Source organism: Theobroma cacao, chromosome 10 (genome assembly GCF_053813885.1).
Source record: "Theobroma cacao isolate CCN51 chromosome 10, ASM5381388v1, whole genome shotgun sequence".
Taxonomy (NCBI): Eukaryota; Viridiplantae; Streptophyta; class Magnoliopsida; order Malvales; family Malvaceae; genus Theobroma; species Theobroma cacao.
This window is the reverse complement of record NC_142648.1, coordinates 28905001-28919895: the sequence shown is the minus strand read 5'-3', so window position 1 is coordinate 28919895 and position 14895 is coordinate 28905001. Positions and strand designations below refer to the sequence as shown.

At 38.3% G+C, this 14895-nt stretch overlaps 3 protein-coding genes across 6 annotated transcripts in view; 1 reads left to right on the top strand and 2 right to left on the bottom strand.

Moving 5' to 3' along the window:
- The first annotated feature begins 38 nt into the window (after positions 1-38).
- On the top strand, positions 39-2335 carry GRP23 (glutamine-rich protein 23). The gene has a single exon (XM_018129084.2). It carries the CDS (start codon positions 121-123, stop codon positions 2038-2040), a length of 1920 nt encoding a protein of 639 aa, XP_017984573.2. The 5' UTR covers positions 39-120; the 3' UTR covers positions 2041-2335.
- Positions 2336-3352: 1017 nt separating this feature from the next.
- On the bottom strand, positions 3353-9661 carry LOC18587539 (uncharacterized). Of its 3 annotated transcripts, none has more exons than XM_007011369.3 (11): positions 9362-9661; positions 9023-9184; positions 7988-8173; positions 7759-7870; positions 7646-7679; positions 7252-7289; positions 7085-7119; positions 6824-6976; positions 4138-6662; positions 3801-3878; positions 3353-3650 (listed from the first exon to the last, which is right to left on the bottom strand). In XM_007011369.3, exons 2-11 carry the CDS (start codon positions 9091-9093, stop codon positions 3583-3585), a joined length of 3300 nt encoding a protein of 1099 aa, XP_007011431.3. In that variant the 5' UTR covers positions 9094-9184; positions 9362-9661; the 3' UTR covers positions 3353-3582. The 3 variants fall into 3 exon arrangements, with proteins under 3 accessions (XP_007011431.3, XP_007011433.3, XP_088658686.1); XM_007011371.3 differs by having other exon boundaries at positions 7085-7122; positions 9362-9660; XM_088802560.1 differs by lacking the exon at positions 9362-9661 and having other exon boundaries at positions 7085-7122; positions 9023-9321.
- A 1257-nt stretch (positions 9662-10918) lies between these two features.
- LOC18587538 (uncharacterized) overlaps positions 10919-14895 on the bottom strand; it is a 4680-nt gene continuing 703 nt past the window's right edge. The window contains exons 2-8 of one of the 2 annotated variants that reach the window (XM_007011367.3): positions 13913-14060; positions 13653-13803; positions 13370-13495; positions 13185-13265; positions 12523-12715; positions 12052-12322; positions 10919-11294 (exon numbers count right to left, since the gene is read on the bottom strand). In XM_007011367.3, coding sequence (XP_007011429.3) covers positions 11041-11294; positions 12052-12322; positions 12523-12715; positions 13185-13265; positions 13370-13495; positions 13653-13803; positions 13913-14060 — 1224 coding nt within the window. In that variant the 3' untranslated portion in view covers positions 10919-11040. The remainder of the gene's footprint in view (positions 11295-12051; positions 12323-12522; positions 12716-13184; positions 13266-13369; positions 13496-13652; positions 13804-13912; positions 14061-14895) is intronic. The other variant, XM_007011368.3, reaches the window with a different exon arrangement.

The window sequence follows — 14895 nt, the reverse complement described above, 5'->3', positions numbered from 1 at the left end:
CAAAAGAAAACATAAAAAACTCAAGCAGAGACAGAGACACTTTTAAGTCTAAGGTTTAGGCATCTGCTGTCTAGGGTTTAAGCATTTTGGTTCCTCTCTCACTCGCTCTCTGCATTAGCCATGTCCCTCTACCGCCTTCTTCTCCGCTCCCTCAACCACCATCACCTCCACCAGCGTCCCAACGCGGCCCTTCCCCTCTCCTGCTTCCTCCACAATGCAGCGTTCAACCCTGCCTCTGAAAACCCAATCCAAAATCCTCAGGCTCACACTCCTCCCCCACCCCCGCGCTCTTACGCCTTCACTTCCGCAGAAGAAGCCGCTGCAGAGCGACGCCGCCGCAAGCGTCGATTGCGAATAGAGCCCCCAATACACGCCCTCCGTGCCTCTGCCCCCTCTGGCCCTCCCACTCGTGACCCCAATGCCCCGCGGCTTCCAGACAGCACCTCGGCCCTCGTTGGGCATCGGCTTAACCTTCACAACCGTGTTCAGTCCCTTATCCGCGCCTCCGACCTAGACGCCGCCTCTCTCCTTGCTCGCTCCTCCGTGTTCTCCTCCACTCGCCCCACTGTCTTCACCTGCAACGCCATCATCGCCGCCATGTACCGCAACAAACGCTTCAACGAGGCAATTGCTCTCTTTCACTTCTTCTTTAAGCAATCTGATATTGTTCCAAATGTTGTTTCTTACAACAATTTGATTAATACCTATTGCGATACGGGTGAAGTTGATACTGCTATCCGAGTTTACCACGAGATTTTGGAAAACGCGCCGTTTAACCCCTCTCCTGTGACTTATAGGCACTTGACTAAGGGCTTGATCGATGCTGGGAGGATTGGGGAAGCTGTGGATCTGCTCAGGGAGATGTTGAATAAAGGGCACGGTGCCGACTCTTTGGTTTTCAACAACCTCATATTGGGATTTTTGAATTTGGGGAATCTGGATAAGGCCAATGAGCTGTTTGATGAATTGAAAGAGCGTTGCTTGGTTTATGATGGAGTTGTCAATGCTACGTTTATGGAGTGGTGGTTTAATCAGGGGAAGGATAAGGAGGCCATGGACTCATATAAGTCGTTGTTGGATAGGAAATTTAAGATGCCCCCTCCTACTTGTAATGCACTTTTGGAGGTTTTGCTTAAACATGGGAAGACGAAAGAAGCTTGGGCCTTGTTCGATGATATGTTGGACAATCACACCCCACCCAACACACAGGCAGTGAATTCAGATACTTTTAATATCATGGTGAATGAGTGTTTCAAGTTGGGGAATATTGAGGAGGCCATTAGAACCTTTAAGAAGGTAGGCACGAAGCCTGGATCCAAGCCTTTTGCCATGGATGTTTCTGGTTATAATAATATCATCACCAGGTTTTGTGAGCATGGGATGCTATCTGAGGCGGAGAAATTTTTTCAAGAATTGTGTGGAAAGTCTTTGACGCCAGATGTTCCAATGTATAGAACCATGATTGATGCATACTTGAAAGCAGAGCGGGTTGATGATGCTCTGCAGTCATTTACAAAAATGGTGGAGACTGGTTTGAGGGTGGTTTCCAGTTTTGGAGCTAAGGTTTTCAGTGAATTTCTTAAGAATGGCAAGAACATGGAATCTGCATCTCTTTTGACAAAAATGGGGGAGAAAGATCCTAAACCGGATGCCTCTATTTATGATATTGTAGTCAGAGGGCTTTGCAATGCTGATGAGTTGGACAAGACCCTAGATATACTGGACCAGATGATGAAGTATTCCATTGGTGTTACTCCTGCATTGCAGGAGTTTGTACGTGGGGCTTTTGGGAAAGTTGGGCGGAATGAAGAGATTGATAGAGTTTTAAATGAAAATAGGTGGAGATTCCCTGGGCCTCAAGCTCGATCTTGGGGACAGCCACCACCGCGGTCATTAGGTTCCCCTCCGATGGCAGGACAGCAATATACTGGACCTTCACAAATGGCAGGACAGCAATATTCAGGACCTTCACAAATGGCAGGACAGCAGCCATTTGGATCCTCTGAATTTTCAGGGCAGCATTCATTGAGATCAGATTAGATTGTGGGGCAGCCATCTTTAGGACCAGTGATGCGGGGGTGAAAGGTTTCATTGCCACTCTGAAAATCATCTCTTTTGTTCATCTATCTTTTATAATGGTCTAGCTATTCTTGTAGTCAGGATCTCTCAAATATATTAAAAGTCTGATCAATAGTTTTATATCATGATTATTTTCGCTGTTGAGATATCTATCAGTATTTGAACTGAACTTGTTTGTCATTGAGTAATTAAATGGTTGCGTTATGAAGCTAACTGCGGTGGAATAGCTTCTTGGCTGTGGCTGCTTTCAACTGCTTCTTTGCTATTGATGCTTGTTGAATTCAACTTTCTGTGAATTTCCATATCTTTAGCTACAGATACAAGCTTACCTAATATCTCTGAGAAAATGCATGTTTCAGAGTTGTTTGTGATAATTCTCATGATTATTATTTCATTGAGCATTTCAATAGAGGCAAAAGGACAGACCTTTGTGCTTTTAGCTTAAAGGGTAGAAATGGTTAATATGTTGTGAAGCCAGGAAAGGGAAGGTAGAGGAGGAAAACGAAGGGGGGGTGGGTGTTCCAGTTCCTCTTTATGCTTATCTTCACTGGTTTTTGAACTTGGTCTGAACTCTGGGAGTTGTTCAATTGTTCATGCTGAATTTTATTACTGCTCACCTAAAAATAAAAAAGGAGGGAACTGAAGACAGATATCATCTATTTCAAACCTGTTCAGATGTTGCTCAAGATTGGGAGTTCTTCTAAGAATACAATGTAATAGGATTTTATGTTTAATTTTCTTTTTTTCATTCTATTAATCATGAGAAGCTGTTTCATAAGCTAAGCCGGACACGCAAGTCGTTAAACTATAATTATTTATACAGCTTCAAACTTTGAAGTTTGAAGTTTGAACTACACGCTTGCCGTTTCATTTCCGAATCTGAAAGCAATTCCAATACAAACACATGGTGTTAAAAGGAATGTGTTACGCTGGAAATTCTCCAATCCAGTAGCTGCTGAAGCAAATAAGTGAAAGGCCCAGCCTTGGAAGAATGAAAACTGCAGATTCTTTGATCAACCATAGGAACTAGTTGAGTCAACAAATGGGAATCCAAGGTTATATGGTTGCCAGTCACCATACGCATGGCAGTCACGGTGTGCTTAGTGTCCCAAGGCTTCCATGTAGTGATATAAGAATCTGGCTGTCTACAGGGTTTCAGGGAACAAAGGCTTGAAAAGTTTGAACGCTGTTATAATGTGCTCGTACCAAACAAAATCAATTAATTCATCATTGTTTCATGTCCTCAACATAGTGGTTAACATGGAACAATCTGTTTAGCAGGATGGAAATCCTAATACTGCAACGTACTGTATATACATGCACACCCCACCAACACAAAACCCAAGCATAGACATGATCCCTGGCGGCTGACATGCAAAACAATACACCAGAAAAATGATGAGAGAAAAGCAGAGGAAATTTTGGCCTCCAGCAAAGCTTAGTTAGCCTAAGACTGCAAGCGAGCATATGTCAATAACCTTGACTTTTGTAATCATCCTAGTTTTAGCGAAGCTTCATCTCACTTGGTTTGCTACCCCTAAATGCTGAAAGGGAGAAGAATGACCTTGTCCCTGAAACACAATCATGGTAAAAAAAGATTGGAATGTGCAACAACAAATCATACTGCAGCCAAGTAACAACAGAATAAACAATTATTCCAGAAAATTGAAAGGAAAAGGAACAAAGGAAACAGCAAGAGAGTAATGAAGATGGAAAATGACCTTTAGTAGTGGAGGCTGCAGTTGAGACACTGCCCTTGTGCATTTTGTGGGCATCAAATGTGCTGATGCCTGATTGAGCTGCATGCACAAAATCCAGAATACTTTCATAGTGAGACTTGGTGAAGAGTCAGGTAATGGTAAATATTCACAAGTATTTTGGAATTTCCCAGAAAGTTGAGCAAAGAAGCAAAAATAGACAAGGTATAGAATGATATGCCACAAGCATGAAAGCAGCTATTTCTATGCTTTTGACCTGTAACCATCTAGATTCTTTCTATTTGAGAAACAGTTTGATAGAAAAGAAGCATGTAATGCATATGGCAAAGAGAGAATATACCAGATGGGAGCTCATGAGCACCCAAATGATTTTCATAGCCCTCACACGACATCTTTTGTTGCCCATAGTTCTTTGCCTGAAGGGCAGCCTTTCGCAGTAGGTTATCAGCATTTCTCTTATTAATAACTTTTGATTCTTCTGCATCATCCTCTCCTTCAGAAAAGACTGATGGGCTAGACCAACCAGTTATATTTGCATCCCCCTTACTCTTCCGAGCAAACTTCAACAGCCTCTTCAGTCCCTTGGGTGCATCTTTTTGATAGACCATTGCAGGCGGATTTTCAGCATTTCCCCATTCAGTAGTATCAGCTTCACTACTTTCTTCTTGCAGCATCTGTGACAGAGAGTGACGGACCCGTGGACTTGCCGATCCAACAGGAGCAATGCTTGCTGAAGATGTATTTTCACCTGTGTTGTCATCACATTGGTTAGGCAGGTCCTGATGCTCTTCTATTTCCACCCAAGCAGCTGGGGAGATGGTTAATTCTTCCTCACATTTTGAAGACTCAGCAATATTTTTTAAGCCATCATCAACATCTGGAGCAAGTTCATCAATGCTCTCAATCACATCAGATTTCTGATGGCCATTTACTTGTGTTTCTAACTGAATATCATCATCACAATGATCCAGTGATGAAATATCCTGATCCTGATGCTCATTCACCAGGACAGAAGCATTAACAATCACATCACTCTCTTGAGTATCAATTGAATTTTCAGTGGTTTTCAGAGAGTCCTCCAACGGAGAGGGATTTTTTATCTTGTTAACGAGACCAACACTAGAGGTAAATCCTGAACCTTTACGGAGAAATGGCTTTGCTTCCAGCGGAACTACACTACTTTTCTTGGTCATCTTGTTATACAAACTAGGCTTTGCTGGAACCATACTGGAAGAGTCTCCAGGTGCTGCGGCAACTTTTGTCTTTGGTGTTTTGCTGCCTTTCATCAATCTTTGTTGCTGCTTCTCATTCACACTCTTTAAACCTCGTTTATCAGCCTGGGTTCCCTTTACATTTTTTCTTTCTGGCTGGGCGCTTTCCACTTTAGAACTTGGTCGAGGTACTGATTGTGCTGACTGAGGTTTCCGATGTGTTGGTGTAGTGCCAGCAGAAGAGATTCCACCAGAAGTTTTAGCAGGTGATATCCCTGTTGTTCTTGGTGAGGGTGTCGAAGGCCATGACTTACGAGTAGCGGGCAAGGGGGATGTTCTTGATGAAACCTTCTTCACAGTTGAAGGTTTTGTGGCTTCTTTCCTTGGATTAGCAGGCTGAGAAGGACTCTTAAGTACTTTTTGTGGATTCTTAACAGATTTTTGGGACTTTGTTAAAGGATCCTTTTTAGAAAAATTATTCACATTTTTGGAAGCCATTTCAGCTTTCCTCTCATCAAGAACCTTCTGCATTGCTCTAAATTTTGCTTCTTTTTCAGCACGCTTTCCAGAATTTTCACCTCTCAGTTTTTGATCCCTCTTTGCCTTGTAATGGTCATAAAATCCACCTCTCTGCTCCGGAGGCAAATTTTGTCTGATATTAGTTTGAGGCTTCCTACAGCTAACAGGCTGATTTTCCATCATTTTTTTGAACATTTGGTTTAGCTCCACTTCCTTCTGTCTACTCCATTCAGCTGAGCTATTTGACCTTTCATTAGCTTCATCTTCTTGGATTTTATCTGTGACCTCTTGAACATCTATTGGACTACATGAGCTCTCGTCCAGCCTTTCTAAGTTCACATCAATGGTCTCATTGATGATCTGACCTCCACTTCTAGAATCAGATTCCAAATCAACTCCGGCTGACCTCTCCATGATATCATTATCAATGACGTTATCAGAAGGCTCTGGAACAGGATCTTCAGAAGCATTCTGCAATTGGCATTGGGAGGATGAGTCACCCATACCTGCACTCCATCTTCTCAATACAGACTTACTAGCACCAAGAGAGATGTTTGTTAATGAGTTCTTTTTTGGCATATCAGAAACCTGATCCCTTTGTTTACTTTCAAAAAGATTTATTGCATCTTGAACACTCATACGCCGAACGTTACCCTCAGGCTTCTTACTCTGTCCAGATCCTTCCTCTTCACTATCATCTGATGCTACATCTCTATGAGAAAATATCTTTTCTCTAGCAGGAAAGTAACTAAGGCTCTTAATGGTCAGAGCAGGGGCTCTACGCGAGCCACTCCTCCCTATTTGAACCCTTCGCATGGGAGATGCTGACCGTCTAGGCGATGCGGATCTTATAAGAGCTCGACTTCTTTCTGCAGACATTTGATTCTCATCACTTGAGTTAGAAGATTCCTCACTTTCTGTTGAGCTCTGACGTTCAACCTGGGCAACTTTTGCTGGTGAAACACCATATTTAACTGGTGTTTCTGCACATACTGGCTTTGATATTTGACTATTGCCATCAGTCTTAATTATGCTGTCATTAACTGAAGCACGACTAAATGAAGACTTTTCATCATCTGGGGGATTAGCAGCTTGGCTCTTTGGGCTTAGCTCTAGGAACATGCACAAAAAATTCCTGTAGTAGATACTAACAAGATTATCTTTTGCCTATAATTTATTTGAAAAAATGTTGTAAAAATTTGGGACCAAAATTTTGGTAAGAAAGGATTGCATTTACAAATTCTTTGGGCAAATCAGAATTTAAAAGTCCCATGCTTCTTTTGGAAGGCAACTTACTTTAAATCATTTGCTCCAAAATTTTCAGAAAATTTTGCTAGATGAGTGATTTCTTCATAGGAGCAGGTTTCTCCAACTGCCTGGTTAAAAGCTGCAACTAACTCACTTCTTAATGCTGTGAGTCTTGAGTCCATAGCACGTAAGAGCTCATTTCTAGCAATAAAATTTCCAAAGATTGGTCAGACTTGCAGGAAAACTAAAACACACTAACTAACTAACACCATATATATATATATATATATATTAATGAAGTGAACATACTTTGAGGTATCTGATGATGAATTCTGGACTTTGGACTGCTGAGGTCAAATGCATATATTAGTGACCACAATAAATTATGGTGAAATAACATGTAGAATAATAAGATCAACTCCTAAGAACCTAGAAGAAAAAATTGATTACAACAAGTTGTAAAGAATAGTGGTTACATTGGATGCCAGGACCACGTCTACTGATTTGCAGATATCTGTTGAACAAGGAAAGAGAACCATAAAATCTCTCAAAGCATTTAGGCGCCATTTATGCAACACAAAATTAAGGAGATTGGCAAGACAGAAAAGGGATACAACTTATGTCCCCAATTAGTTTAAAAGGAAACCTTAATCAAAAGAATACTAAAGTTGAAGCTTTTCAGTCTATTTGCTATATGAATATGAACAGATAGAAAGTAATACAAGGAATAGTACTCCTACTGTATCAAAGTATTTAAGAAGATTGTAACATTTAGGAAAAAACAAACAAACAAACAGGCTATGAAAATAAGGGAATATATCAAGGCAATGACTAGTGTCCTACTCTGATTTCCTTCTACATAAGATTTACCTGTTTCGCTGCTTTCAATATGATCTTCATGACCCTAAGAAGATGAAATTTTTGTTATTGAGGACTCCTACATGAATAAAAATCCACACACACTGAAGGACACAAGATCTTACCTTAGCGTATAGAGAAAGATGAAATTTTCTAGCTTCCTCCAATTGAGACATCTCACCTTCAATAACTTTAACAGTATCTACTAAATCCGTTGAACCGACAATATCTAGGAACCTGAGAAAGTACAACAGTGTAAGGACAGTAGGCACCCACTGCTTTCTAACAATATACTGACCAGAATGAAAAAAGTGGAAAATGTGAAATGCTTAAGGTAGTAAAACAATTAAGAACCTGCTCAAAGTAGATTTCGTAAACCATGCGGCACTCTTTAGATTCTCAGGTGGTTGGAGTTTGAAGTTAGCATTGAATCCTTTGGTGTACAAGTTGCTTACTCCGGGTAAATGTGGCAAGAGTTTTTCCAGAACCCCAACAGCCAGTTTTTCTACTTTGTTGTCATGACATGTATATGCCTCATACCTAAGACACCATGCAAAAATTTGAAACATTATTCTTAACAATGATAAGCCACAAAAATTAAGTGGTGAATGAAATTCACTTCTACTATATTTGGAAACATGAATTCAGGAGTATGAATTAGGATTTGATATGTTATATAAATTGTGAGGATGAAATGCACACACCATGTAGAAATTATTTAAGATTCAATATACCTATACATTTGAAAGAGTATAAGAAGATGAATTTAAAATTCACAAATTCATAAAGTATTTAAAATTCATCACTAAATAGGGATGCCAAGAAATCCATGATTATAACCGTAATCACAAAAGTCGTATTTACATGTGCTTTCCACATTATTTATGCTAAATTTGAAATCGAAATCCCTTCCTTTAAGTTCAAATTCTCAAACCAAGCTTATAAGAACAGTAGTAACTAGTAACAAACAGAAGAGAGTGAAATGTGGCGCTTTATTGATAAATATAGATGGAGAGAAAGCTGGGTTTTGGGAAAGAAAAACTGCGCACCAAAAAGCCCATAATTGAGGCTTGAGGGGATGAGTTAGAGAATTTGAGTGGTTGTGCTGATATGGGGTATGGGCACAACAGTTGGAAGAAGCTTTGACAAAAATTTGTTTAGGAAGGAAGCAGGTAACGATAGCATTGTACATCTGAAACCGAAGAGACTTGAGAAATCTAAATCAATCTAAAATCGAAATAGAGAATTTGATTGAACATTCGACAGAATGAATTCCTATAAATAGAAAGAGGATGCATCTTAAGTGAGTGGTCGCGTCCCCAGATGCAGATGCAGACGCAGACGCAGATGCTGATGCAGTTGCAGTTTGAAGAGAGAGAGAGAGAGAACCTGTTTTGAGAAGGCAGAATCTGAATGGTGGCGTAATCTAAGGGCGCATCTCCATGTATTCCACCGTCCATCTTTGACCCACACACAGAGAGAAAAGTAAGTACGAAATGGGAGCTTAAAGGGTGAATGAGATGGAAAAATCCAGGTGCAGTCAAGTCGGATCTGGAAGAAAAAGAGGGAGCACCGACAGAGTGAGCACAAGTGGTGTGGACTTGACCTTAGTTACACCTTGTAGTAGTAATTGTAATTGCAAATGAAAGTGAAAGTGAGAGCAAAAGAGAAAACAGAATGGAGAAATGCAAAATGGAGGATTGGTTTCCTTCAAAGTAAAAAATGTACCTTTGCGGAGAGTGAAGCAGCGCAGGTGCAGCGGCGACTTTGAGCTAAGCTGATGTCTGGTCTTGAAAGAAACAAAATCAATATGTGTTGGTGATAGAGAGAGATTGATGGAGGAGAAGGAAAGAACGAAAGACAACGACAAACAGACGTTGGACGCTGGACCTGGATATATTGCCTTTTCCTTTTGGTATTGGATGTCTGGATGGATGGCGACTCCTCTCCTCTCCTCACCTCTCTATTTCATACCGCCACCACTACTACTACTACTACTACTACTTGTTCCTATTTGATTTGATGGACGCAAAATTGGAAATGGATGGATGGACGGATGGATCATGGATTAAATGTACTATTTGTGCCGCTTTTCTTTAAAAGAAAAATAAAAATACTAATAAATTAATTACGTATAATAATAATATTTACTATTTATCCATCAAAATTAAAAACAACTTTATATACATATATATATATATATATATAAAGTAAAAGAAAAAGTAAAAATTAAAAAGCAGTTAGCAGGTAAAAGGCGCGTGGATTTGATTGCAAAATCCATCAAGTCTGTAGCTTTTTTTTTTAAAAAAAAATCATCTAAATAAGTCTGTCTAATCAACATTATTTAATAATATTAGTACTTGTATAATTACCATTATGTAATGTAATAATGGTCAGTATTAGTACTTGTATAATTACCACGAAGTAATGTAATAAAGGTGAGTAAGGCAAGGGAGTAAGGATAACGTCACCGCTGGCCATTGCCGCTCCTCTCCTCCTACGCGTCATCTACACGCTCCCCTACCACCTCAATATGTGGATTCATATTCAACTTTTTCCTTTTGTCTTTTTCTCCACCACTCATATTTTCTTCTTTCTTTTCCAACCTCCAATTTAAATCTACAAAAAGTTTAGTACATCAATAACATATATTCAAAATTTTAAATTTAATACGTATCAAAAGACTGAAAATGGTTTTGTTATAGAGTGGTACTACACTTGGTCCACACTCAACACTTTAAATATGTTAAAATATCTTCAAAAGAAGACATCTCCTAATAAAAAAGAAGATAATAATTTCAAGAAGAAACAATGAAACAGTGAAGTCTCTCTCGCTCTCGCTCTCTCTCTCTCTCTCTCTCTCTCTCTCTCGTAATCTAAATAAATAAAATAAAATAGTCGTAGTAAATGAAAATGGAATAAAGGGAAGAATGGATGAAAGGAAAGTGGCGCACGTGGTCATGTGACGATATAATAATTGATTGATCACTGATCAATGACCAGGTCTGGTCTGCTCTGGTCTGGAGCGCACCTTGTCCGTTGCCAAAGTATTTTCTCTCGCAACTTACAAACAATATTCATCATTCATTCATTCTTCATCCCAGCAACTGCAGTTGCAATTGATTTCATCAACCCCACATGCCACCATCTTTGCTTCTCATATCCATTTCCTCCCTTACCTAACACAAGAAGCAAACTCTCCAAATATCCCCCTCCCTTCTACGCAACATCTCATTCGCAAATGATAACACAATGCAACACAAAAGGGCTAGGGCTTGGGCTGAATTAACATCGGAAACAAAATGAATTGATACAATAACACTTAATAATGGTACAGTTTCGTGAGACTCACAACCAACTCAACCTCCACGCAAGTAAATTACATTTCCTAATCACATCAAACCCCATCAGTTAGACCACACATGAACTAGACCATGCCTATTCCCCGTGTATATCTCATTCCGCTCCTCATCGTAAAAAAGAGCAGTAATATCTTCCAACGCTTCCGCCACCGTGCTTCTAATTCTCGACATATTGCTCTGCTTCTTTGAACTGCTGCAACCATAACCGTAGCTGCATTCATTTTCCACAGGGAAGCTGTTGCTTGCTCTTATTTTAGCAAGACATTTCCCAGTCAATATATTGCTGATATTGATGGACCCTGCCACACCACACATGTAAAAACTTGGTTAGATGCACAGATAATGGTATAACAAATCCAGGTTGCACTTTTTCCACATTCCATGTTTCTCAAATCACTATAAAACCATCCCTAATCCCCTCCCCACCTGTTCCCCGTTTTCTCCTCTCCTTCATTATATAGGCTGAACTCCAGCATGCATATATCCTTTCAGAACCACTAGGAAACCATGAAAACTTTCCACAATCCAATTGAAAAAGGCTAGCCAAGCCTAACAAAACTCATAAAAATGCAACTCCATGCCCTTCACCTACCCAAATCAATAATTTGCCAAAAAGGCCAACAAACAATAAAGAAAGAACAATTCAACAAGGCATTTAAATCATTTATAAAAAAATCGTTAGGATACGAAAGCAATTTTTGTCTTTTTATTTTTCAAAAAAAAAATTTACAGTCTTTTACAATGTAATGTAAAATTAATGATAAAAGAAACCCCTTCACTGATGTATTTGAATTAATTTTTACTAAGTAAAATTTCTTTGCAACTGCTCTTCTCTACTTTACTGTTTCGATAAGCTTTAGGCAAGCAGTTGACCAAAACAACAAGCTTAACCTCAATCCAGATCAAATTTTCAAATTGACAAGACAGAGATAAATAAGAAAACATAAAATGAAATATAAGATAAAGATTTCCAGAACAAAAGAAGATACAGGAAACAAAGAATATTAATGTTGTATTTTCCAGAAAATATCAAGTTTAAAGAAAGAATATACAGACCATTTCCTTCAGACAATGGATCATCTGAATCAGCCTTGCAGTAAGAGATAATGAGATCCTGATCACTTGTGATATATATATTATTAGTGTTGCAGTCAGGATGCCACAAAAGGTGATCCTCAAATGAAGTTACAAGCTCTCCACGGAAGTTCCACACAGCCACTGTCCGATTTCTAAATGTCAAGAATAACTGGTTCTCATACAGAAATATAAATGCTGACGGTGTCTTAAATTCAATTTTGTCAACTTCTGTTAGCTCAGTATTGCGGACCTGCACAATTACAGTTTTTTTTAGCTTTAATATATGAATAAGATTGCAATATATTGACAAAAATACAACACACATTACATTTCTTTTAGCTTTAATATATGAATAAGATTGCAATATATTGACAAAAATACAACCCACATTACATTTGTTTTAGCTTTAATATATGAATAAGATTGCAATATATTGACAACAATACTTACATCAAGAATCTGGAGGTTTTCATTTTCTTGCTTGACAAGAAGCTTCTCATTGAACTGTTCAATAAAATCCACCTTCTTATTCCGGTGAAGAAGATGACTAAATGATTTGAGAACAGTACCATCCTCTATTGATAGAATCTTAAGAGGAACATGGCCACCGACTTTAGTGAAAATCAATAACATGATCCCTGGACTATTTAAGAAGATATAGTGGAAACAAAGTCAATAAAGTGACACCATCAAAAGCAAACAAGTTAAGGCACCATTTGCTTGTTACTTTTAGCACTTACTTTATGCTTCCAGGAGCAAATGGCAAATTCTTGTTTGGACTAAACAATAATTATGAATTATTAAAAAGACTGTAATTCTTTTCTGGAGAACAGAATGCATTGTTTTACTTTTGAAGAGAACAGTTATGCTAAGACCCTTTCATTTTAATCATTCTCTCATCTTGCACCAATTTTTTGCCATCTATCATTTGTTTTTACTTTTTAAGAAGTAGACAGCTAGTAGTAAAAGCAACAACCAAAAGGAGCCAAAATTATCAAATATTGATACAAACAAAAGAATAAAAGAAAATCATAAAGGTCACCCTTTTTCTATCAATAAATGAATCTTTATTTCTCTAGCTAGCAGATACAACCAGCATGTAAGAGCATTACCTGATCTTAATCTCTTGAACATTTTTATCAGATATGGAGTATAACATCGTATAATTTTTGAGGTCAAACACCTTGTATATACTGATTGAAAAACAAAAACAGTACATATCAAACTCATGAATCTAGTTATGGATCCAATTATTATAGTTTAGCACAAAAGGGCAGTCATATTAATGAGTACTTACCTATCCTGTGCAGAATATGTGAGTACCTTCCCATTCACATCATCAAACTCCACAAAACCAGGCCATTTCAGTGACTCAGATTCAAAAAGAGCAAAACCAGCATCAGGTTGACCTCTCCGTATGTATCTGTCATAAAACAGAATCGTTTCAGGAAAAAAACAAATTAACATTAAACATTACAATGCCCAGATGCAGTATTCCACATTTCCTTTCTCTTTTTCTCCTATTGGCTCAAGTTGGGATAAGGTAAGGGATGTAGAGTGATGAAAAATGATTGACATACTCAATCCTCGTGCTTCTGCATTTCAAGGAGCTGAAATTGTCTGAAGCGTATACTGAGACCGTGATAAGTGAATCATTGTTTTTGTTATAAAACAAGCTTCGTATAACTTCATCAGCGGTGACATTTAGAAAGCATATTCTTTGATTAGTCTCTGCATCCAATAACAAAAAACATCAAGATTCCCAATCTGATTCTGGATGCAAACAGAAATAGACAAGGCCATCCAGAATAAGTTTAGAAGTGTCAAACTCGGTTCCTACCTCGACTAAATGCCGCACATACGCCAGACTGGGCAAGAGCAAAGACAATATCCCGTGCAGCTACAATCTCAATTATCTTTGACCTCTTCCTCAGAAACGGTAATACCATAGAACAATGTCCTTTTGGATCATGAGTATCATATTCCTCCTATATATATGCAATATATTACCAACATAAATTTATTAAGCAAGCTCAATAAGAACAGCAAAGCACAGATATGTCCCAACGGCTACACAAGTAACATATCATCCATGGACCTTTGAAACTAATCTTTTGTTTGATAAACTTATAACTAAATAAAAAGAAAGAATAGCCCTTTTCTATCTCCTTCTAAACGCAGAAATAAATACACGTATTCCCATCCAACCAAGGCGAACTTCTTTAAATAGCAGAGATGTAATGAGTTTTTTCTGAATACCAGCAAATGCATATAAAGCATCTACTTTTTGATATCAACCTACGTATTTGACACCACGCGTCTCACTCAAATTTTTCAAGTAAAGATTTATCATTTGTGGAATAATCATCAGCAGGGATCTTTTGACACAAATAGTCCACCGTTTCAAACTTTTGTGTGGCTTGTACTGTTAATCATCTTAAAGACTTGAACAGCCATAAATATAAAAATCATCAAACTTTCAACAATAACAAAAGTGGATAAGCTTTGCAACAATATCTCATAAAGTAACATTAAAATCGTCAGCATGAGTAGAAACTATTAAACATATAAGATGTATCAAATTGATTTGAACATTAACGATGCAAAGCTAGAGTTCCCTTTGTTCCCTTCCACAAATTTGCAACTAGGGTTAAGCTAAGGTTTGGACTTGGAAGCATGAGTACATAGATACTTCAACTGAAACCCTATACTATAAAGTAGAATTCTCATACAAACTTGAACAACAAAGAGAAAGAAGAAGAGGAAAAAGATGAATTTAAGTTTATGCTCCCTAAATGAAAAAAAAAAAATCCTAATTAGGGG

Coding starts and splice junctions, on each gene's coding strand:
- GRP23 (XM_018129084.2), top strand. CDS start 121: ATGTCCCTCTACCGCCTTCTTCTCCGCTCCCTCAACCACCATCACCTC.
- LOC18587539 (XM_007011371.3), bottom strand. CDS start 9,093: ATGGACGGTGGAATACATGGAGATGCGCCCTTAGATTACGCCACCATT. Junction 7,290..7,645: donor TATTGAAAGCAGCGAAACAG/GTAAATCTTATG, acceptor CTTGTTCAACAG/ATATCTGCAAATCAGTAGAC. Junction 3,879..4,137: donor TGCTCATGAGCTCCCATCTG/GTATATTCTCTC, acceptor TTGTGCATGCAG/CTCAATCAGGCATCAGCACA.